Source organism: Heterodontus francisci, chromosome 38 (genome assembly GCF_036365525.1).
Source record: "Heterodontus francisci isolate sHetFra1 chromosome 38, sHetFra1.hap1, whole genome shotgun sequence".
In the NCBI taxonomy this organism is placed as follows: Eukaryota; Metazoa; Chordata; class Chondrichthyes; order Heterodontiformes; family Heterodontidae; genus Heterodontus; species Heterodontus francisci.
The window spans coordinates 30,035,790-30,059,490 of record NC_090408.1 but is presented as its reverse complement, the minus strand read 5'-3'; the positions used below and the strand labels follow the sequence as shown (position 1 = coordinate 30,059,490).

General features: G+C 42.1%; 1 protein-coding gene and 1 long non-coding RNA gene across 2 annotated transcripts in view; one reads left to right on the top strand and one right to left on the bottom strand.

Moving 5' to 3' along the window:
• dmxl2 (Dmx-like 2) overlaps positions 1 to 23,701 on the top strand; it is a 152,559-nt gene that overhangs the window by 42,519 nt on the left and 86,339 nt on the right. Inside the window, exons 10-14 of the mRNA XM_068017998.1 lie at positions 2,301 to 2,516; positions 4,051 to 4,313; positions 17,445 to 18,102; positions 20,043 to 20,164; positions 22,235 to 22,324. Coding sequence (XP_067874099.1) covers positions 2,301 to 2,516; positions 4,051 to 4,313; positions 17,445 to 18,102; positions 20,043 to 20,164; positions 22,235 to 22,324 — 1,349 coding nt within the window. The remainder of the gene's footprint in view (positions 1 to 2,300; positions 2,517 to 4,050; positions 4,314 to 17,444; positions 18,103 to 20,042; positions 20,165 to 22,234; positions 22,325 to 23,701) is intronic.
• LOC137352487 (uncharacterized) overlaps positions 20,002 to 23,701 on the bottom strand; it is a 50,821-nt gene continuing 47,121 nt past the window's right edge. The window contains exon 3 of the long non-coding RNA XR_010969723.1: positions 20,002 to 20,176. This is a non-coding gene — a long non-coding RNA (uncharacterized lncRNA). The remainder of the gene's footprint in view (positions 20,177 to 23,701) is intronic.

The following is a 23,701-nucleotide window of genomic DNA, read 5'->3' as shown; positions in this document are numbered from 1 at the left end:
CTTCAAGAGGACAGAGACAGGCTGGTTGAATGGGCAGAAAGTGGCAAATGAAATTTAATGCAGAGAAGTGTGAAGTGATTCATTTTGGTAGGAAGAAAGAGGAGAGGCAAAACAAAATAAAGGGTACAATTCTAAAGGGGGTGCAGGAGCAGAGGGACTTGGGGGGGTATATGTGCACAAATCATTGAAAGTAGCAGGTTGGGTGGGAAAGTAGTTAATTAAGCATATGGGATCCTGTGTTTTATTAATAGGGGCATAGAGTACAGAAACAAGGAAGTTATGAGCTTATTTCAAACATCGGTTCGGTCTCAACTGGAGTATTGTGTCCAGTTCTGGGCACCGCACTTTAGGAAGGATTTGAAGGCATTAGAGAGGGTGCAGAAAAGTTTTATAAGAATGATTCCAGGGATGAGAAACTTCAGTTATGTGGATAGATTGGAGGAGCTGGGGCTGGTCTCTTTGGAGAAGAGATTAATAGGAGATTTGATCAAGGTATTCAAAATCATGGGTCTGGACAGGGTAGATAGGGAGAAGTGAAGCTGAATTTTGAAAGCTCGCCACTCATCCCCCCACTGCACAGGCGCCGGTGCCATTTTTAAAGGGCTTCAAGCCCTTCAGTTTAATTTCCATGTTTAAGGGCACAGATTTGTTTAAAAATTGAAATTAAAATTTGTTCACACCTGCAGTCCTCCAACCCCCCCGCCACCCCCCGAATAAGCCGTTAACTCTTTTTCCTCCGCTCCCCCTCAAAAAATGTAAATTCCCACTCCCCAAACTTTCTGTACTTTGATATTCAACCCCTTCCCACCATCCCCTCAACAGATAGCATTCGTTTTTGCTGTTTTCCCCCTCCCAACCTGAAAATTTCAATTTTCCCCCTCCCCACCAGTGTTGTGCCTCAGGTCTCTGAATGGAGATCCGAAGGCGCAGGACTTCTGGCAACCGGCCGTTGCTACAAGGTAAGCCCTTAGTCATTCATTTTAATGTAATTAATATACTTAAATAAAGTCTCCATCGCCATGCGGCGGGGAGGCCACCATGAGGCCTCGCTGCTGCCGGTAAAATGGGACAGGACCTTCCCAGCATCGAGGCCCTTGGCAGGCCTCTCCTGGAAGGATTTTCTGGGCCCTCCAACCACGACCCCTGATGTCATAGGGTTTATAAAATTCAGCCCACTCTTGTAGGGGTGAAACATCTGTGCTCCTACAACATCATAGTACAATAGTAGTGAGGCCAGGGTGGAGAAACTCCCCAAGTCCAGTTTTCTGCTTCTAACAAGGATCCAGCATAAAATCCACACATGTGCTTCTGGTTTCATCTGGTATACTTGACTGAAAGGGATCAGGGCTTGGTTTCAAACCTAGGCCTTCGAAATGATGGGATGAGGACTTTCCTATGGCATTGGTGGGCTGGATTGTCTCAGACATGCCACCAAACCAAGTCTTGCTTTGGTAGGCTCCTTCCTGACCCTGCCAATTCTGATATGGTCAGCGGAGGGCACTATCCTGATGTAGCTACTGTCCAAGTTTCTACCAGAATATTGTCAAGGGGCGGTGCATGTTCCACTTAGCTGTGAGGGCGGCGCAGTGGTTAGCACCGCAGCCTCACAGCTCCAGCGACCCGGGTTCAATTCTGGGTACTGCCTGTGTGGAGTTTGCAAGTTCTCCCTGTGTCTGCGTGGGTTTCCTCTGGGTGCTCTGGTTTCCTCCCACAGCCAAAAGACTTGCAGGTTGATAGGTAAATTGGCCATTATAAATTGCCCCTTGTATAGGTAGGTGGTAGGGGAATATAGGGACAGGTGAGGATGTGGTAGGAATATGGGATTAGTGTAGGATTAGTATAAATGGGTGGTTAATAGTCGGCACAGACTTGGTGGGCCGAAGGGCCTGTTTCAGTGCTGTATCTCTAAATCAAATCAAAATCAAATCGGGAAATGTTCACGATGACCCTTAAGGTTAATCTAGAGACACCTTAGAAAGATGACTTCAGTCAATCCTCCTACCTTGCTAAACAAGATTTGGTTTTGGTTGGAAGTGTTTACAGTGCGGGTGTGTTGGGCTGCAGGTACAGATGGGAAGTTTAAATAGAAAAGTTGTTCATACACAGAGTTCTTTTAAAGTTCCCTTGCGTTTATTGACATAGTAAATCTTTTTTGAACATGATCAATGTTAAAGTCTTAAAAAGAGAACAGTACCATTGGTTTAGTTTGATTTGATGCATAATATTTTTCAGTTGGAGATGAAAATATTTCTCAGTTTAATGTATTATGAGGAAGATGATTTTTCAATTGTCATGCACAGATATTCCACCAGCACTAGCTGGCACAGCTTTTAACATAGAAGAAGGAGGAGGAAATTTTGTGATTCACTGGCTGAACAATAAGGAGCTGCATTTCACATCATCTATGGAAATATTTATGGAGCAATTGAGAAAGCTCACAGATCAGCAGGTAGAGGATGAAGTTGACACTGCCAGTCAGAATGGATTGAAAATGAAACTCGACACTGATGTGCATGGCAAGTAAACAGTTTTGTTTTATAATATGTGAGCACAGTTTAATCTACTACAGGATTTGCTTTTTAACTAATAGTTGCATTCTGTTCAGTTTATCTGCCTATCCACTTGCCCAGGGGATTTAAAGAGGGAACAAACACTAGGCAGTCAGTTTTATTTGATAGCAATTGATGCAATTGGATAGTTTGAAACTATAAGGCATTATGCTGCTTACTGTAGAATGGTTAAAATAATTTTTATCCCAGTCACAATTATAAAATGTTTTCTAGCTTTTGATTCAACAGCATTTGAAGTAATCATCAATAACGTCTGCTGTGCACTGCCACAGAATGCGCTACTTAAACCTCAGAAGAGCATCGCCTGCTGCATCAGTATTATTTCCATTTTCTGGACCAGCTATTGTTGCACTGTATCTGAGTTCTGAATATTGGGCAGTTTTATGCTGTCCCTTCTAGTTGAATTGAGATTGGTCGAGCTTGCATCATATGTAATCCCTTACAGCTATCATTAGAGTCTTTCATCATGCCAATCTTACCTGCTTTCAATCCCAAGGCCTGGAGGTAGAAGTCCAGTGTACTTACCCTGCACTATTGAGTCCTTTTATGTGATAGATGAACGAGAACCAGTCATGGTTGGGTAATGGTATGTGGCAATGGAAGGAGCAACTAAAATGTGAGTATTGGTGGGGGGAAAGGAATATAATAGATGACAGTGTAGGAAAATACTTTCTGAGCTTTTCAGAATGCTATGCTGAATACTGTAATGCATTTTCAGTACCAATGTCATCTTGAGGCACATTGATCAAATGGCAGCCATTTATGTTGACTGGACTGTCCTGGTCTCATAGCTCAGCTACTTGCTGAATGGCAGTTTTTCTTCAAAGATAAAAAACTTCACATTAATGTTCAGGAAGTTTAAAATGAGTTGAGATACTATATTGCTTTATGACGTTATGGATTGGAAAGGTCGATATGAAGTTCTGAAAAGTAAGAATAACTGCCTTTTTTAAAAAAGAGGTGTAAGAAGTTTAAGAATAGAACAGAGTATTATGTTTGTTGCCTGCAAAGAACTAGGCTTGAAATACCTGTGGAATTTTAAAACATGAGTACCTTTTTTTTTCCTGTAATTAATGACCTCCTAACAAAATTGTGGGAAAGCGCAACTTTGTTAATGGACTGTTGGTTACAAAGAAAACTAGCATTCCCCTATTTTCTGTTAAGTGGCTTGGATGCAAGATCAGTTGCTAATTGAATAATATTGGATGAGTTTTTTTTTAAAAGTGATGAATGAAAATATAGGCTTTTTTGATTAAATTGTGATATTTTCTTTTTTAAAACAAAATATTTTATATTTTGGAGCAACTTCACACTTGAAAATGAGTTCCTTTAATCTGTTGCAGATTGTGGAATGCACTGAAGATCAAAATAAAATATACAAGTCATGTCTGCTTATTAAAGAATGCACTGGGTATATTTGTAGATGCGCACAATTTTCTGTGCTGTATTATGGGACTAATTTATTTATTCTTTCTCACAGAACAAGATGAAACTTCAGAGAAAGGATCAGAATATGAGAATGAAGAGGTTGAGCAAGATGGAAGCACCAAAGTATCGACACCGTCCTCTGCGGTTGTTCCACTGCCCACCATATTGTTAGATCGAAAAATTGAGGCACTGCAAACAGAGTGGAACAGGAATGCTGATATGCTGTTTACAATCCATCCTGTAGATGGTTCATTTTTAGTATGGCATGTGAAGTATTTAGATGAGTACCACCCAGGAATATTCAGACAAGTCCAGGTACAGATAAAAGATTTTTAAAAAGTAGTTGTTTTAAACTGAATAAAGTCCACATTTCAAAAGCCAAACTTGCTCATTTGATATATAATGATGTATGCTTAGAAATTATAAGAAAAGTTCAGTAGGGAGTTGAACAGTTGGGTGCATTAAGCATATAGTGGATCTATTATGATCAATCAACTTATGTGCTATTTAGCACAGTTAAAATACTCATTACTTGCTTTTGTTTTCTTCGAAACTGTTGGAATCGTTTTCTCAAGACTAATCAGCATCTTGTACTTAAGAAATTACAAATCAATTTGAGGTTCTATTCAAAGTGGGATTCTAATGTAAATCACAACATTACTTGAAGTTTTGACTGGAATAATGTCTACCTTAGGTCTGGTCTTCCACTCCTAGACTATTGAATAGCACTAGATTTTTATTCTTTTAAATTGCCACTTCTCTTTCCAAGAGATTTTTATAGAGACATTTTGGCTTTTTACAAATCCCAGGGCTAACAATAAACCAGTAGGTCCTTTTTTATTGGCCTTGTATTTATTAGTCATCATTGTCTTTTTCAATTGGTTGCCAAACAAAGATTGGCAATTTTGAGTTAATGTTTACCTTAAATTCCTTGTTCCCTGCTCTAAGCTGAAGATGAAAATTGTTTTAGCTGTCATTCTTTTCCTCAAGTTTAATTTCAGCAGTGTACATTCTCATTGGGCAGAAACATCATCCAAGTTTTTTTGAGAGCGTGGAATGCAGGGAAAGTGCTTTTGTCAGCTGTCTGGTGTGTTGAGAGCTAATGCCTGCAATGACTCCCATTTTGAGATCTGGAATAGCTCAGTAAAGTGCTTTTGAAATAGAAGATTTCCAGATGACATTGAAACCATGCATTAGCCCACAATTTTCTGGGAAAGTAATGATGAGTTTACTGTGCATAGTGTTATTAGTGTGGAAATAATCCAGCAATTTGTTGGAAGGAAGAGTTGCCAATCACCACACATTGCTGGATGATTTGCGCTACTCTGCTGGTAGCCTCGCGGAAATGGGAGCGCACCATCAACCTCCCCATTGAGTTTCAAGAAATTGCTGCATTTGTGCTGTTAAAACTAATTAAACTCATCACAGAATGTTAGGGCTGGTATTTAACAACATAAGGACCCTTTTATGATGACATTTTTGTACTTGCAATATCATTCAACTTCTCCGGTCCAGAAAGGGAACAGTTGAAACTGAAGAATCTCATTCTTACAGACAGTAAATTGTTGCTAGAGGTTTTAAAATTAAAAATTTTAAATTTTGACTTTTCTTACTTTTCCTTTCTGTCTCTTGTTTTTCGCTCACAATCCAAACTTACTTTCCTTCTTCTTTCTATATCTAATTTGGCTCTAATTCACCCTATTTCCCTCTACGTCGTTCCTCCTTCTTTCTCTATCCTTAAATTGGTTAAGGATTTAGACTGCTGGTCCCGTCGTTCACCAAGGTCCTACTTACCCTTATTGTGCTGTTATTGGGTTGCACTTCCAGCAATGTGGAGCTGAAGATTGAAGAAAAAGGTTTAGTGAATGGGGCACGCAGGAAGATGCCCTGCTTCAGCAACTTTTGGGCCTATAATGTTGACTCTTATCACTGGCCACATTTCATTGGGCCTTGTCACAGTCTCTTGCCCAATTTAATTGAAGATTTGACAGGATAGTTTTCTGCCTGATCAATGACTATTTAGCCTTCCCACCACCACCCATTTCTGCTTCACTCGTTCCAGCCCATCATATCTGTTCAATTACCTATCTTCAGCACTTGGATTAAAGTATAAGTTTTCACTTTTAGTGATTGACCTGGTTACAAAAAGTGGTCATCTTTTATACTGGCCTAGCATCTTGGAGTTTCTTAGGCCAGACTAGAGGCTGAATTTTACTGGCCCTTCGCCGCGGGGCGCAGCACGGGGGCTTGTAAAATTTTGCAGGGAGAGGCACGCCTCGACCCGCGACGTTGAGAAGGGCCCGCCGCATATTACTGGCAGTGGGGGGACCTTGGTGCAGCCCCCCGCCCCCGGGCGTTGGGCCCTTCATCTCCATATTAGGAACTATGATGTTGTTGCTATTACAGAGACTTGGTTGAGGGAAGGACAGGGTTGGCAGCTAAATGTTCCAGGATTTAGAAGCTTCAGGTGGGATAGAGGGGGATGTAAAAGGGGTGGGGGAGTTGCATTACTGGTTAAGGAGAATATCATAGCTGTACTGCGGGAGGACACCTCGGAGGGGTCATGCAGCGAGGCAATATGGGTGGAGCTCAGGAATAGGAAGGGTGCAGTCACGATGTTGGGGGTTTACGACAGGCCTCCCAACAGCCAGCGGGAGGTAGAGGAGCAGATATGTAGACAGATTTTGGAAAGATGTAAAGGTAACAGGGTTGTAGTGGTGGGTGATTTTAACTTCCCCTATATTGACTGGGACTCATTTAGTGCTAGGGGCTTGGATGGGGAAGAATTTGTAAGGAGCATCCAGGAGGGCTTCTTGAAACAATACGTAGATAGTCCAACTAGGGATGGGGCCGTACTGGACCTGGTATTGGGGAATGAGCCCGGCCAGGTGGTCGAAGTTTCAGTAGGGGAGCATTTCGGGAACAGTGACCATAATTTCATAAGTTTTAAGGTACTTGTGGATAAGGATAAGAGTAGTCCTCGGGTGAAGGTGCTAAATTGGGGGAAGGCTAATTATAACAATATTAGGCAGGAACTGAAGAATTTAGATTGGGGGCGGCTGTTTGAGGGTAAATCAACATCTGACATGTGGGAGTCGTTCAAACGTCAGTTGATTAGAATCCAGGACTGGTATGTTCCTGTGAGGATGAAGGATAAGTTTGGCAAGTTTCGGGAACCTTGGATAACGCGGGATATTGTGAGCCTCGTCAAAAAGAAAAAGGAAGCATTTGTAAGGGCTGAAAGGCTAGGAACAGATGAATCCCTTGAGGAATATAAAGACAGTAGGAAGGAACTTAAGCAAGGAGTCAGGAGGGCAAAAAGAGGTTATGAGAAGTCATTGGCAAGCAGGATTAAGGAAAATCCCAAGGCTTTTTATATGTATATAAAGAGCAAGAGGGTAACCAGGGAAAGGGTTGGCCCACTCAAGGACAGAGAAGGGAATCTATGTGTGGAGCCAGAGGAAATAGGCGAGGTACTAAATGAGTACTTTGCATCAGTATTCACCAATGAGAAGGACTTGGTGGATGATGATCCTAGGGAAGGGAGTGCAGATAGTCTCAGTCATCTCATTATCAAAAAGGAGGAGGTGTTGGGTGTCTTGCAAAGCATTAAGGTAGATAAGTCCCCAGGGCCTGATGGGATCTATCCCAGAATTCTGAGGGAGGCAAGGGAAGGAATTGCTCGGGCCTTGACAGAAATCTTTGCATCCTCATTGGCTACAGGTGAGGTCCCAGAGGACTGGAGAATAGCCAATGTTGTTCCTTTGTTTAAGAAGGGTAGCAAGGATAATCCAGGAAATTATAGGCCGGTGAGCCTTACGTCAGTGGTAGGGAAATTATTAGAGAGGATTCTTCGGGACAGGATTTACTCCCATTTGGAAACAAATGGACTTATTAGCGAGAGGCAGCATGGTTTTGTGAAGGGGGGGTCGTGTCTCACTAATTTGATTGAGTTTTTTGAGTAAGTGACAAAGATGATTGATGAAGGAAGGGCAGTGGATGTTATCTATATGGACTTCAGTAAAGCCTCTCACAAGGTCCCTCATGGCGGACTGATACAAAAGGTGAAGTCACATGGGATCAGAGGGGAGCTGGCAAGATGGATACAGAACTGGCTCGGTCATAGAAGACAGAGGGTAGCAGTGGAAGGGTGCTTTTCTGAATGGAGGGATGTGACTAGTGGTGTTCCGCAGGGATCAGTGCTGGGACCTTTGCTGTTTGTAGTGTATATAAATGATTTGGAGGAAAATGTAGCTGGTCTGATTAGTAAGTTTGCGGACGACACAAAGGTTGGTGGAGTTGCGGACAGTGATGAGGATTGTCAGAGGATACAGCAGGATATAGATCGGTTGGAGACTTGGGCGGAGAAATGGCAGATGCAGTTTAATTTGGACAAATGTGAGGTAATGCATTTTGGAAGGTCTAATACAGTTGGGAAGTATACAGTAAATGGCAGAACCCTTAGGAGTATTGACAGGCAGAGAGATCTAGGCGTACAGGTCCACAGGTCACCAAGTGGCAACGCATGTGGATAAGGTAGTCAAGAAGGCATACGGCATGCTTGCCTTCATCGGTCGGGGCATAGAGTATAAAAATAGGCAAGTCATGCTGCAGCTGTACAGAACTTTAGTTAGGCCACACTTAGAATATTGTGTGCAATTCTGGTCGCCACACTACCAGAAGGATGTGGAGGCTTTGGAGAGGGTACAGAAGAGGTTTACCAGGATGTTGCCTGGTCTGGAGGGCATTCGCTATGAGGAGAGGTTGAATAAACTCGGATTGTTTTCACTGGAACGACGGAGGTGGAGGGGTGACATGATAGAGGTTTACAAAGTTATAAGCAGCATGGACAGAGTGGATAGTCAGAAGCTTTTTCCCAGGGTGGAAGAGTCAGTTACTAGGGGACATAGGTTTAAGGTGAGAGGGGCAAAGTTTAGAGGGGATGTGCGAGGCAAGTTCTTTACACAGAGGGTGGTGAGTGCCTGGAACTTGTTGCCGGGGGAGGTGGTGGAAGCAGGTACCGTAGAGACGTTTAAGAGGCATTTTGACAAATACATGAACAGGGTGGGAATAGAGGGATACGGACCCCGGAAGTGCAGAAGGTTTTAGTTTAGGCAGGCATCAAGATCGGCGCAGGCTTGGAGGGCCGAATGGCCTGTTCCTGTGTTGTATTGTTCTTTGTTCTATTACAATGAACTCTAATATTTAAATTAACTTACCTGCAGGTGGCAGCCATCCCAGGCCGATTTTATGGCCTCCGTTCGGCCTTTGCGCGCCTTTGGAACTCTGTATTGAGTTCCGAGGCACGAACCTGGTGGTTGTGGAGGGCGCGGAAGAATAAAATTTTCAGAGCAGAAGGGGTGAAGGAACGGGGAAAAAAAAGATTGAAGGTTGTGGGGGGGAAGTTCGGGTCTTTGAAAAAGCCAATTGTTGGTCATTTCAGGCAATCAAATGACCATTGGGGGGATTGAGGAAGGGCCTCCATCACTTAATTTTATATTTAATAAAAATTACTACTAATGGACCTATAAAAATTAAAATTAATTGTAAGGGCTTAAAGCCCTTTTAAAAATGGCGCTGGCACCTGCTCAGTGGCGCTTTGCCGGGGACGCGGCGGCTGCCCCCTCTACATCAGGGGCAGCCGCTCTGCCCCCTCTATTTACATGAGCCCCTGCACGTAATATCGCAGGGGCTCGGGGACGGCGCATCCGTGTGGGATGCACACCGCCATTTGGGTATGCCGCTGCGAACTGCGGCACACTCCTAAAATTTAGCCCTAACAGTGTATTTCAGTCCTTTCTCTAAACAATACGATTCAATGGCTAGAACTGCCTGTTTAAATAAAAAACTTAATTCTGTATAGAAGTTTGATCCAATACTACATATTGTGCAGTTTCCAGAAATTGTAAATGTGTTGTTATGTTAGGATGCATGCAAGCCTATTTTTACAGGTTTAGGAATTCCAAAACTGTCATTGTATTAATTTTAGCATTATTGTTATCAAGTTTTTACATGGGTGTTATAGCAGCGGTGGGGACAAACTTGCCAGAATCCTGTAATTGGATTTGATACAGGCTCCACTTTTTTTTTGTTTGAATGTACATCCAGGTTATTCAAAAAAAAACCTTTCGATCTTTGCGAACATACGAATTTGGAGCAGGAGTAGGCCACTTGGTCCCTCAAGCCTGCTCCGCCATTCAGTACGTTCATGGCTGAACTGCTTGCTCCACATTGCCACCTACCCCTGATAACCTTTCACCCCCTTGCTTATCAAGAATCTTATCTACCTCTGCCTTAAACATGTTCAATGACTCTGCTTCCACTGCCTTTTGAGGAAGAGAGTTCCAAAGACTCACCATCCTCGGAGAAAACTTTTTCCTCATCTGTCTTAAATGGGCGACCCCCTTATTTTTAAACAATGACCCCTAGTTCTAGATTCTTCCACATGGGAAACATCCTTTCCACATCCACCCTGTCAAGACCCAGATTTATATACATATATTTAAAATATATATTTATATTTAAATCTATAACCAGATTTGTTCATATCTTACAATGTTGAAAAGTTTTCTTTGGAAAATGATGGGAATTTGAGATTTTGACATTTTAAGTCAGTAAGCAGAACAGTCAAGGCTTAATTTAAAAGACATGTTCCAAGATTTCCAAACTTTTACCATCAATATCCAAAAACATGAGTTTGATGTTTGAAACTAAATAAACATTAAAAATGAACGATTTAAAATAAATTTCAGTGCATGCAAACTTCTCTCATTTGGAGGTGTCCTACCAGGCACTCGTGGTTAATTACAGGGTTTTGGCTAGAGGATATCAAAGCTAGTATTTTATGAACCATTTATATGAAACTGGTAGTGTTCTCCAATTAATTATGTGAGATCACATTGTTGTTTAATCATGATTTATCCAGATAATTAACTTGTTTATGTTGCCTAGTTTTCAATATTTTACCTCAATGCCCTTCTTTAACAGAACGTTTGATAGAATTGTATCCAAAGGTTTGAGCACCTTCACTAAGTAATTTATGTAAAATTACAAATTTACAGTTCAATGTTTGTTTTGCCTCCAGGATAACTATGTTTAAGAACCTGTATTTTATTGCTTATAATGATGCAGGATGCCAAGTCATTGTTTTCCCTACTTCATCCTTCAAAAATGAAAAGGAGGTGGTGTTGTGCTGATCAGGGATGGGGTCAGTACATTAGTAAGGGAGGATTTCCGATCGAAAGAACAAAATGTGGAACCTGTTTGGATGGAGCTAAGAAACAGCAAGGGGTAGCAAACATTGGTAGGAGTTGTTTATAGGCCACCAAACAGTAGTGGTAGTGTGGGGCATGGTATTAATCAGGAGATTAGAGAAGCATGTAGCATGGGTAATACAGTAAACATGGGTGACTTCAATCTGTACACCGACTAGGCAAGCTTAATGAGCACTAATGCTGCAGGGGACGAGTGTGTTAGGGATGGTTTTCTCGAGCAGTATGTTGAGGAACTGACTAGAGAACAAGTCATTTCAGATCTAGTATTATGTAGAAAGGACTAATTAATCTTGTTTAAGAACCTTTAGGGATGACTGACCATAATATGATAGAATTTTATGTTATGTTTGAAAGTGAGGTAGTTCAATCTGAAGCCAGGGTGTTAAATTTGAACAAAGGAAATTATGAAGGTATGAAGGGCAAATTGGCTGAGGTGAATTGGGAAAAAACGTTAAAAGTTATGACAGTACATAGGCGATGGATAGTCTTTAAAGAAATATTACATAGTTTACAGCAACTATACATTCCTTCAAGGCACAAAAATCCCAAAAGTAAAGGCAGTCAACTGTGGCTAACAAAGGAAGTTAAAGATTGTATAAGTTTAAAAGAAAAGGCCTATAAAGTTGCTAGAAATAATAGTAAACTTGAGGATTGGGAAGATTTTAGAATACAGCAAAGGAGGACCAAGAAACTGATAAAGAAAGGAAGAATAGGATATGAATGTGAACTAGCAAAAAACATAAAAACTGACTGTAAAAGCTGTATGTAAAAAGGAAACATTTGGCTAAGGCAAACGTAGATTCATTGTGGGCAGAGTCAGAATTTATAATGGGGAATAGAGAAATGGCAGAGAAGCTAAATGATTACTTTGTGTCTGTCTTCACTGAGGAAGATACAGAAAATCTTCCAGAATTAGAGATCCAAGGGATTAGGGATTGAAGGAAATTAGTAGTATTGGAGAAATTAATGGGGCTGAAGGTGATAAGTCACAGAGTGTTGAAAGAGGTAACTATGGAGATAGTGGATGCACTGGTGATCATCTTCCAAAATTTTGTAGATTCTGGAATGGTTCTTGCAGATTGGAAGGTAGCAAATGTCACCCCACTATTTAAGAAGGGAGGGAGAGAGCAAACAGGGAAATACAGACCTGTTAACCTTATATCAGTAGTAGGGAAAATGCTAGAATCTGTTCTAAAGGATGTGATAAATAGACGCTTAGATAATCTGGGCATAGTCAACATGGATTTAAGAATGGGAAATCATGTTTGACGAACCTGTCGGAGTTTTTTTGAGGATGTTACTAACAAAACTGATAAAGGGGAGTAGGTGGACATAGTATACTTGGATTTTCAGAAGGCTTTTGATGTCCCCCCACAGGAGGTTTGTTAGCAAAATTAAAGCTCATGGGATAGGAGGTAATACACTGGCATAGATTAAGGATTGGTAACAGGCAAAAAAACAAAGACTAGGAATAAACTGGTCATTCTCGCATTGGTAGGCTGTGACTAGTGGGGTACCGCAAGGTTCAGTACTTGGGGCCCCAGCTGTTCACAATATATATCAATGATTTGGATGTGGGGACCAAACATCATAATTCCAAGTTCGCGGATGACAAAACTAGGTGGGAATGTGTGTTGGGAAGAAGATGCAAAGTGGCTTCAAAAGGATTTGGACAGACCTAGTGGCCGTAATTTTCTGGTGGATGGATGGGAGCCGGACTCCGACGTGAAAGTCGGTGGCAAACCCGCTTCCGCCTAGCCTGGGGATCCGTCCTGAATTTAACAGATCCCCAGGCTTTAATTGTCCCGAGGCGGGACTTCCACCCACTTGAGGGAGGAGGTCCTGCCTCAGTGAGCTGCCGTCCAATCAGCGGGCCTGCAGCCAAGCCGACGCCATGGATCGAGGAGGGAAGGTAAGTAGGGAGATGCCTCACCAGGGGGATCGATCCTTCCCTGGTGAGACTGGAGTGGTCCTTTTGGGGGGAGGGGGGTGTTGTGGGTCCGGGGGGTGGGCTGGGAGGCAAGGGCGGCCCTCAACCGGGCACCCTGTGCCTGACTGCCATGCCCCGTACCCCCCCCCGCCCTCCGGCGAGAAAAGGCCGGCAGCTATCGCTGAGCAGCCTTTCACCTCCCCAGCACACCCGCTTGCCACGGGTAAAATACCTGTGGAGGTGGGCGAGGGCTATTAAGTGGCAAGGGTCTTGATTGGCCTCGGGCGATCCATTTCCCACTCCCCCTACCCCCCCCCCCGCCTAACCGTCGTAAAGTTGTCTGGAGGCGGAATTAGGGTGGATAGGCCTCCCAGATCCTGCCGCCCCTACGCCACCCTCCGACCCGCTGGGGCAGCGTAAAATTCCGGCCAGTGAGTGGGCAAGAACGTGGCAGATGGAATGTATTGTGGAAAAATGTGAGGTTATCCACTGTGGTACGAGAAGCAGATGTGTAGAGTATTTCTTAAATGGAAAGAGATTAGAAAGTGTAGATGTACAAAGGGACCTGGCTGTCCTTGTCAATAAGTCACTGAAAGCTAACATGCAGGTGCAGAAAGCAATAAAGAAGGCTAATGGTATGTTAGCCTTTATCGCAAGAGGATTTGAGTACAGGAGTAGTGAAGTCTTGCTTCAATGGTATAGAACCTTGGTTAGACTGCACCTGGAGTACTTTGTGCAGTTTTGGTCCCCTTACCTTAGGAAGGATATTATTGCCATAGAGGGAGTGCAACGAAGGTTCACCAGACTTGTTCCTGGGATGGCGGGACTGTCCTAATGAAGAGAGATTGGGGAAACTGGGCCTGTATTCTCTAGAGTTTCAAAGAATGAGAGGTGATCTCATTGAAATACACAAAATATTTAAAGGGATAGACAGAGTAGATGCAGGTAAGATGTTTCCCCTGGCTGGGGAGTCTAGAACCAGGGGACACAATTTCAAAATAAGGGCGAAGCCACTTACACAGAGATGAGGAGAAATTTCTTTAATCAGAGGATTGTGAAATTTTGGAATTCTCTAACCCAGAGGATTGTGGAAGCTCAGTCGTTGAGTATGTTTAAAGCAGAGATTTACAGATTTCTAAATACCAATGTCATAAAGGGATATGGGGATAGTGTGGGAAAAAGGCATTGAAGTGGGTGATCAGCCATGATCATATTGAATGGCGGAACAGGCTCAATGGGCTAAAAGGAGCAGGAGCAGGCCAATGTTTATCTCTAAGGCAGGGTTCAGTTAAAATCTTACTTTAATCATATGATGCCTTCACAGAGTACAGTTCAGTTGCAGCTTTCTTATTATAAAAGGAAGCAGTATAAAATCTGTAATAATATCGATCTAGCATGGAAAAGTTATTCTGGTATCTGGTTCTGTTGTATAAGAACGTGCGTAACTTTCATGTAATTGTACCTTATGTACCTAATCTTATGCATTCTTGTGGCCCGTGAGCACCTACTTCTTATTCCGTCATGAAGAAAGATTTTGTAAACTAAACAAATACCAGCTAGTTATTACATATAAATGGTCCCAATATTCCTCTTGCTAATTGAGATTGATAGTTGAGCCTAGGTAGGTGAACTCTTGAACCACTTCCAGAGCGTGGTCGCCAATATTGATGGATGGAGCATTTCTGACATCCTGCCCCATGATGTTTGTTTCACCTACCTAGGCTCAACTATCACCAGTAACCTGTCTCTAGATGCAGAAATCAACAAGCGCGTGGGAAAGGCTTCCACTGCTATGTCCAGACTGGCCAAGAGAGTGTGGGAAAATGGCGCAGTGACACGGAACACAAAAGTCCGAGTGTATCAGGCCTGTGTCCTCAGTACCTTGCTCTATGGCAGCGAAGCCTGGACAACGTATGTCAGCCAAGAGCGACGTCTCAATTCATTCCATCTTCGCTGCCTCCGGAGAATACTTGGCATCAGGTGGCAGGACCGTATCTCCAACACAGAATTAGAATTAGAACATTACAGCGCAGTACAGGCCCTTCGGCCCTCGATGTTGCGCCGACCTGTGAAACCATCTGACCTACACTATTCCATTTTCATCCATATGTCTATCCAATGACCACTTAAATGCCCTTAAAGTTGGCGAGTCTACTACTGTTGCAGGCAGGGCGTTCCACGCCCCTACTACTCTGAGTAAAGAAACTACCTCTAACATCTGTCCTATATCTATCACCCCTCAACTTAAAGCTATGTCTCCTCGTGTTTGCCATCACCATCCGAGGAAAAAGACTCTCACTATCCACCCTGTCCAACCCTCTGATTATCTTACATGTCTCTATTAAGTCACCTCTCTTCCTCCTCTCCAACAAAAACAACCTCAAGTCCCTCAGCCTTTCCTCGTAAGACCTTCCCTCCATACCAGGCAACATCCTAGTAAATCTCCTCTGCACCCTTTCCATAGTTTCCACATCCTTCCTATAATGCGGTGACCAGAAGAACTGCACGCAATACTCCAGGTGCGGTCTCACCAGAGTTTTGTACAGCTGCAGCATGACCTCGTGGCTCCGAAACTCGATCCCCCTACTAATAAAAGCTAACAGATTTATTAACCTGGGTAGCAACCTTCTGGGATTTATGCACCTGGACACCAAGATCTCTCTGTTCATCTACACTACCAAGAATCTTCCCATTAGCCCAATACTCTGCATTCCTGTTACTCCTTCCAAAGTGAATCACCTCGCACTTTTCCGCATTAAACTCCATTTGCCATCTCTCAGCCCAGCTCTGCAGCCTATCTATGTCCCTCTGTACCCTACAACATCCTTCGGCACTATCCACAACTCCACCGACCTTAGTGTCATCCGCAAATTTACTAACCCACCCTTCTACACCCTCTTCCAGGTCATTTATAAAAATGACAAACAGTAGTGGCCCCAAAACAGATCCTTGCGGTACACCACTAGTAACTAAACTCCAGGATGAACATTTGCCATCAACCACCACCCTCTGTCTTCTTTCAGCTAGCCAATTTCTGATCCAAAGCTCTAAATCACCTTCAACCCCATACTTCCGTATTTTCTGCAATAGCCTACCATGGGGAACCTTATCAAACGCCTTACTGAAATCCATATACACCACATCCACTGCTTTACCCTCGAGAAATCCTCGAGGCGGCCAACATCCCCAGCTTGTACACACTACTGAGTCAGCGGCGCTTGAGATGGCTTGGCCATGTGAGCCGCATGGAAGATGGCAGGATCCCCAAAGACACATTGTACAGCGAGCTCGCCACTGGTATCAGACCCACCGGCCGTCCATGTCTCCGCTCTAAAGACGTCTGCAAACGCGACATGAAATCCTGTGACATTGATCACAAGTTGTGGGAGTCAGTTGCCAGCGTTCGCCAGAGCTGGCAGGCAGCCATAAAGACGGGGCTAAAATGTGGCGAGTCGAAGAGACTTAGTAGTTGGCAGGAAAAAAGACAGAGGCACAAGGGGAGAGCCAACTGTGTAACAGCCCCGACAAACAAATTGCTCTGCAGCACCTGTGGAAGAGCCTGTCACTCTAGAATTGGCCTTTATAGCCACTCCAGGCGCTGCTTCACAAACCACTGACCACCTCCAGGCGCGTATCCATTGTCTCTCGAGATAAGGAGGCCCAAAAGAATTCAGATTGAAAAAATTGTAGAATGAATAGTGGCAATGAAGACCATTTAAAAAAAATTTTGATCCAGTTAAGCCTGTTACAGTTCGTCACATGCTTATGATATTTCATATATGATCACCCGACAAAAGAAATGTTTGTAAAAGCTGAGTAACATTATTTTCCAGATTACAGTGCATAATATTTTCCATAGTTTAACAATCTAAGCATTTGGATTTTATGTTCAGGAAACACTTGTGATTTTTGCTGAATTGTTAAGACTGTTCTAATCACTGAATTACTGATTATTTTCATGTAAATGACCAATATATTTTGGCAAACTTCTGTTTGACTTAATTCTCAATTCTCTCCTTTTAAAAGCATACTTCAAACCTATCTCTTTAACTATTCCTTCAGTTACCTCAATTAACACTGCTGCCTCCTTTGCTTGACCCTTCAGTTCATCTCTCTGAATCTGTTTGAGATATTTTACTATGTTAAAAGGTTTGACATAAATGTAACTTGTTGCTTCCTTCAGTCATTAGATAATTATCATAGTATTTTATCTAAAAATATCTGATTCTCTTTATATTTTAGGTTGCATTTTCATCTCGGATTCCTGTTGCCTTTCCTACTGGTGATGCTAACTCCCTCAGCAAAAATATCATGATGTATGCATGTACTGTTAAAAACGTTAAGCACCTTACAGATAATGATCCAAATATCAATGGGATGACCCATTGTCTGAGTAGCTCAAAATTAAATATCATCACTCCAGCAGTTATGATGATTTCAAAACACATTGATGGATCACTAAACCAATGGGCAGTAACTTTTGCTGAGGAATCTGCCTTCACCACAGTTCTAATCGTGTCGCACAAGTTTAGATATTGTGGACATCGTTTTCATCTAAATGACTTGGCTTGTCATTCAGTGCTGCCATTGCTGTTGACCTCTTCACATCACAATGCGCTAATGACTCCTGAAGCTGACTTTGTTGAAAAAGAAAAGCTCACAGTAGAACCTGTAAAGTCCTTAAAAGGGCCAACTTCACAGCAGGTTAAAAATGCTGCTACACGAACATTTCATGACCCTAATGCCATCTACAGTGAACTAATACTTTGGCGTATGGATCCAATAGGACCGTTGTCATATTCTGGGGGAGTTTCAGAGCTGGCACGTATCAATTCCTTGCATACTTCAGCTTTTTCAAATGTGGCCTGGCTTCCAACATTGATCCCAAGCTATTGCCTCGGTGAGTTTGATTAAAATGAGTTTGGATACTGTTGTATTTTAATCAGAAGAGTTGATTGTGGGCATGTTTGTTATAAATTAATTGAATCTTTTATCATGCTGTTACAGTTTCAAACTGTTTTCATAGTTATCAAGAACATTAAGCATCATTATACTTCATTCGTTATTGGTAAGATAAGTAATCCATCGTGGAAAATTGGAGACACACTTGGCCTTTTCAGAGTCTATTTTACTTATAAATTCCCTGATCTATCTATCTTCATTTTCTGCATCCATCAAAATCACATCAGTGTACTGCTTTAATTTTTCTTAAATAAAGGTAAGCCATATGAAAAGATAAATAACACTACTTTGGTTTCTAAACATTGACTTTTTTGAAAGCATCTATCTTCAAGCTCCGATGAACACTTCAGGTGGCCTTTCTGGAAAACACTAACAAAATTTGCAGCCTGTAAAATTAAAGACAACAAAACAATACAGAAACTCCCACACAATGGGGGTGGGGGGCGGAGTTTTAACCTGGAATGTGTACGTGGGGGCTGCGGATGTCTGTGCATGTGATGGCGGGGGTTAATGCATCAAATAATGCCAGCGTGTCGAGAAGCCAACAGGAACCCACCATCTTCCACCTTTAACTGCGGCAGTCTCGAAGCGTACGGGAAACCCCCATGGACTCGGCTGGTCTGCGATTTTAAATATACAAAACGCCAATTGACTGAAGATTTAACCCAGGATTCTAGCTTTAAGTGCCAGCACATGGGTTTCCCAGTCTGTCTGAAACTCGCCAGGTCAACAAGCAGGAATTGACTGAGCTGCGAAATTGACAGGCTGGAAAATCTTTAGCTTCTTTGCTGGCCTGCTGCCAGCCTCCCCTGCTCCAAGCAGACCCAAAGGTTAAAACTCTCTCTGATATATTACCCCAGTGTCTAAAATATTACTGGATGTGAAACTTTCCAGGCGAGCCAATTTGGCAGCATTTCTGTGGTCAGTTTTGTGCTGTCGACCCATGCCTAAAGAAAACTGGTTGAACTATCAATGGCTATTTTAGGTAGGGCCTTTACAATCAGTAGAGGGAAATCCATTAGCTTGGGTTGGATTCAAATCTGGATCCTAGAAATGAAAAGACAGTGTGCTAACCCACTGCATCATCTGGACTCAATATACCTATGTAATGTATTTTAAAACAACGAATTATTCAAATATATTGGTGCTAACTTACAAATTATTTTTTGGTTGATTAATGTTCATTTTTGAGCAGATTGCTTTAAATACAATTTAGCCTACAGTATTCTATTGCTGTAAATATTTCTCTTATGTGGTAGATGCAATATCCATTATTGATGGTGTTAAATCCTGAATTTGTAACGGACTTGTGCTGTGCTATGACATCCATTACTAATTCAGTGAAGTTCTGGTTCAAAATCAAAACCCATATCTAGGATCATTGTTGCATTCTGAAACATTTGAACTTCTCGAAACCAAGCATGTATGTAACCTTTCAGTTTGATGTAATTAACAAATTTCTAGTACCAAACAATCACAACAGCTGTATCAGGGATTTGGTAGTATTTAGAACAGGAAATTTATCATGTGTAGCCTGAGTAGGTGTTTTTTTTTTTACTGATCTGTATTTTGTATTCAAAAGCATTTGGAGTAACTTTGAAAATATTGGGCTATATTTGGCTGAGTAAAGCTTAAAAATAATTGTTTTACCACATCTCCCGTGTTTAATGAAAAAATGTTAAAGCGTTATACACAAGTAAAATATACCCCATTGTTCATTGTTTTATTCTCTTTAAACAAATATAAAAGAATACAAGTATTACAAAGTTAACTATTAAATTTTATTACTTTATTTGCAGTGATACCTTTAAAAACAATTTTAATACAATCTACAACTGTAAAATAACTAAACACAATTATATTCCACTTCCTTTTTAGGGACTTACTGCAACTCCGCTAGTGCTTGTTTTGTCGCTTCTGATGGTCAGAATCTCCGGCTTTATCAGGCTGTGATTGATGCTAGGAAACTTCTGGATGAACTTTCTGATCCCGAAATCTCAGTAGGTTAATGGCTACAAAAACAGAAACTCAGAAATAATATCATTATGCTAACTGTCATTATCATGTTGGCATCCTTCCATCTACGAAAGATGATGGAGACGCAGCAAACAATCCATTTAGGTGGGGTATCTTCTCTTGGTGCACCTTTGCTGATGGCTGTGAAGGCCATCGTGTCATTATAAAATGTTCTTAAATAACTTTGAACATAAAAACAATTCATTTTCTTATATATGAGATATCAGACCGGGTGACCAAATATTTGGTGAAAGAGCTGGATTGTAAGGAGAGTCTTAAAGAGGAAGGTGGAGATGGAGAAGCAGAATGGTTTAAGAAGGGAATATCAGAGTGTTGGATCGAGATGGCTGAAGGTATGACTGCCAGTGGTGGGGCAAGGGGGTGGGGTGGGTGTGTAGAGGGGAAAAGAGTTCACGGCGTGGAGAGTCTGGGGAGGCAGTTGTAGAGCTGGAGGTGGATTCAGAGATGAGAAGGGTGAGGCCAATAAGAGATTTAAACAATTGGATAAGAATTTTAATATCAAGATGTTGGGCTGGGAGTCAATGTAAGCCAGCAACGACAGTGATGTTGGGTGAATGCGACTTGGTGCAGAGTAGAATACAAGCAGTAGAGTTTTCGATGAGCTAATGTTGATGGAGGGTAGAAGATGGGAAGTCAGAGAGAAGAGCCTTGAAATAATCAAATATAGAGGTGACTACGGCATGAATGAGGATTTCAGCAGCATGTGCACTGAATATGAATGTTTTAATATTTTTACATCACATAATATACTTGTCACAGAATCATTTTGGAATTATTGTGGCTGTTATGTGTTGCTAATGGGTATCGTTCAACACTTGCACAATATATAGTCGCTTTCTAATACGATTTACCTTTTTCCCTAAAGTATTGGTTTCCTTATTTGTAACAGCCATTTCTATTTGCTCTTGGTTCCTTTTGGACCTCTTCCATCCATTTGCTCCAGGTGAGGAAGGACCTGCAGATTGGAGATCACTATGCTTTGGGGAGCCATCTACAACTATTTGTTTTGCAAATTCCGAATGAAGGCTTTGCCATTGGACCAACTTTGGTATATAGCTGCACTCATAATGAGGTGGTCATAGAGGATGAGAAAAGTACCATGGATACTGCAAATCTGAAAAAAAACCCAGAAAATGTGGGAAATACTCAAGTCAGGCAGCATCTGCGGAGAGAGAAACTTTTAACATTTTGGTTCGATAAACTGGAGATCATCTAATATTGCAACAATATTGGCATTGTGCACAATATTTCCTCTGTTAATTGTGTACAACTCCTGTTCTGATGCAGGATCGCGGACTAGAAGCATTAACTCTGTTTCTCTCTCGCAGATGCTGCCTGACCTAATAGAATTAGTCATGTTGTTTTAAAAAAAAAAGTATGGGGACTTAACTCCTCAAGCCCCTTTCCATCACCAGGGAAGGGATCGACTATTATGAAGAGTTAAGTGCCTACATTTTTTATGGTGTCTCCTGGATATCTGCCCCACAGAGGGGCCAAGAATGGTGGAGACCGCCGGTTTAGGCTAAAGAACAAAATTATAAAAAGATGTGGCCGGTTTCCATAGAACCACTTTCCTAATGTTCTGTGATGGTCTGCCATTGGGAAAGCAGCATTAGTCCTCCACTTCCCAGTTTATGCAATAAGTACACTTTGTGGCAATAGGTTGAAACTGTCCAGGGGAGGATGTTATTCCTATCTCTTAGGCACCTGGCCCCCCATCAAAAAATCTCAACAATCTTTTTTTTAAAAAGGGACAGCGATCTGATGGACATGGGTCTTACCCAAATTCTAGTCCCTTGCCCAGCTTACAACTTTGTCCCACCATCCTAAGCCCAGAAATTTCTTTGCCATATTGTTCCAAGTTGTTAAATTTATGTGAACAATTGGGCAACTTCGGTTACTTATTTACCAAAATCTTGAATGCTTTAAGACAAAATTAATGAGGCTTGAATGGAATCAGTATTTCTGCACAGTGTAATTTGTATTTGCAACTGTTGTATTTAATATTTTTATGATGTCTCTTTTTTTTGTAGAAATTTGTTGGAGAAGTATTCAACATAGTAAGCCAGCAATCAACAGCTCGACCAGGTTGTATTATTGAACTGGATGTAATAACAGCTCAGGTTAGAAATTTGGACTGGTGTGGAATTTTACATTAATGTTGTCTTCCTTTGTCCCTACTTCAGACTGTTATAACTCCAGGTTTTGTTGATTTTGGAATTGGTGAGAGTAAGCTTAAAAGCAATCCCTGACCTAATAGTTTACAAAATTCTAATACTAATTAGTGACACGGAACTGTGTTATTTTCTCCTCTGTTTAAAACAGTGTACCTTTAAGACAGAGAGAAGTTTTAGATTTCTGAGAACAGTGTGCCACAGCTGTGCCTGTTAACTAGGCAACAGCAGGAGAGAGCGGTCGCATGGTGTAATGTTTCAATTTAACTATGGGTAATAACCAGGTAAATCCAGTTTTGAGACACACCAGTGAATCATGCTTGCCTTGAAAGAAGAGAATTCTCTTCGCAGAAATTCCCCTTTGATCACTGGTGTCCATAGCTATAATGGCAGTCTGATCTTCCGTGGCAGCGGGCTGTGATTGCATGACAGTAGCGTGAGCTTCCACTGCAACACTCAAATGTTGGGTCAGTGTTTGCGTTGCAATGGAGCTGAGATATCGGCCATCTAGACAATTCATTGTGGTTGGTTCTACAAGAATACTGCTATAGGTAGCCATCTGTTTCATATTAGAAAGGATGAGTTCCAAGCTCTGCATAAACCACTGTAGCGAGTTAGTGCCAGACTCCTTCATGCTCCTTGACATTGATTGCAGACTTTCTGGTGCACCAAGCATTTGGGTGTGTACACCCATCAGCTGCCTTCTGTAACCTGGTCCATCAAAGTCATCATCTGAGTTCAGTGCAGCAGAACTAGCGTGTGACCTTGCCCTGCAGTGAGCTGACACGTGCGCTATCCTTTTTCCTCTGCCTACAGCACACTTGTGCCTGGTGTTTCACCACGTGCCTCTAGCCTCTAAATTAAGGGCAGTGTCAGTATCTGAGCTGGTGGCTGCAATTGTGAAAGAGTGACAGTGCGTCTTCATCTTCACTATCTTCTTGCTCTTCGTTCACTGCCTTCTTGAGTAGCTGAAAGGGAAAGGGAACAAGGGTAAAGTTGTGGGGCTGAATTTTATCAGCCCCTTGATGCCATGGGTCGTGGCAGGGAGGCCCTTTACAATGGAGTTCCGAGACAAGACACTGGTGGGGAGGAATAAAATTATCAGGGCTGGGGGGCGGGGGTGATTGGGGGGAGCAGGGAAAATACTTATTGGTTGCAGGGATGGTGGGAAGGGGTTGAGGGTCAAAGGAAACAAATTTCGGGGGGGAAAGTTCAGGAGTCAAAAGTTTATTCTGGGGGGAAAGCACAATTTATATATAGGTTACCCATTGGGAGGTGGGAGACAGAATTTAAAATTGAATTACAATTACATTTTTAATTCCCGGA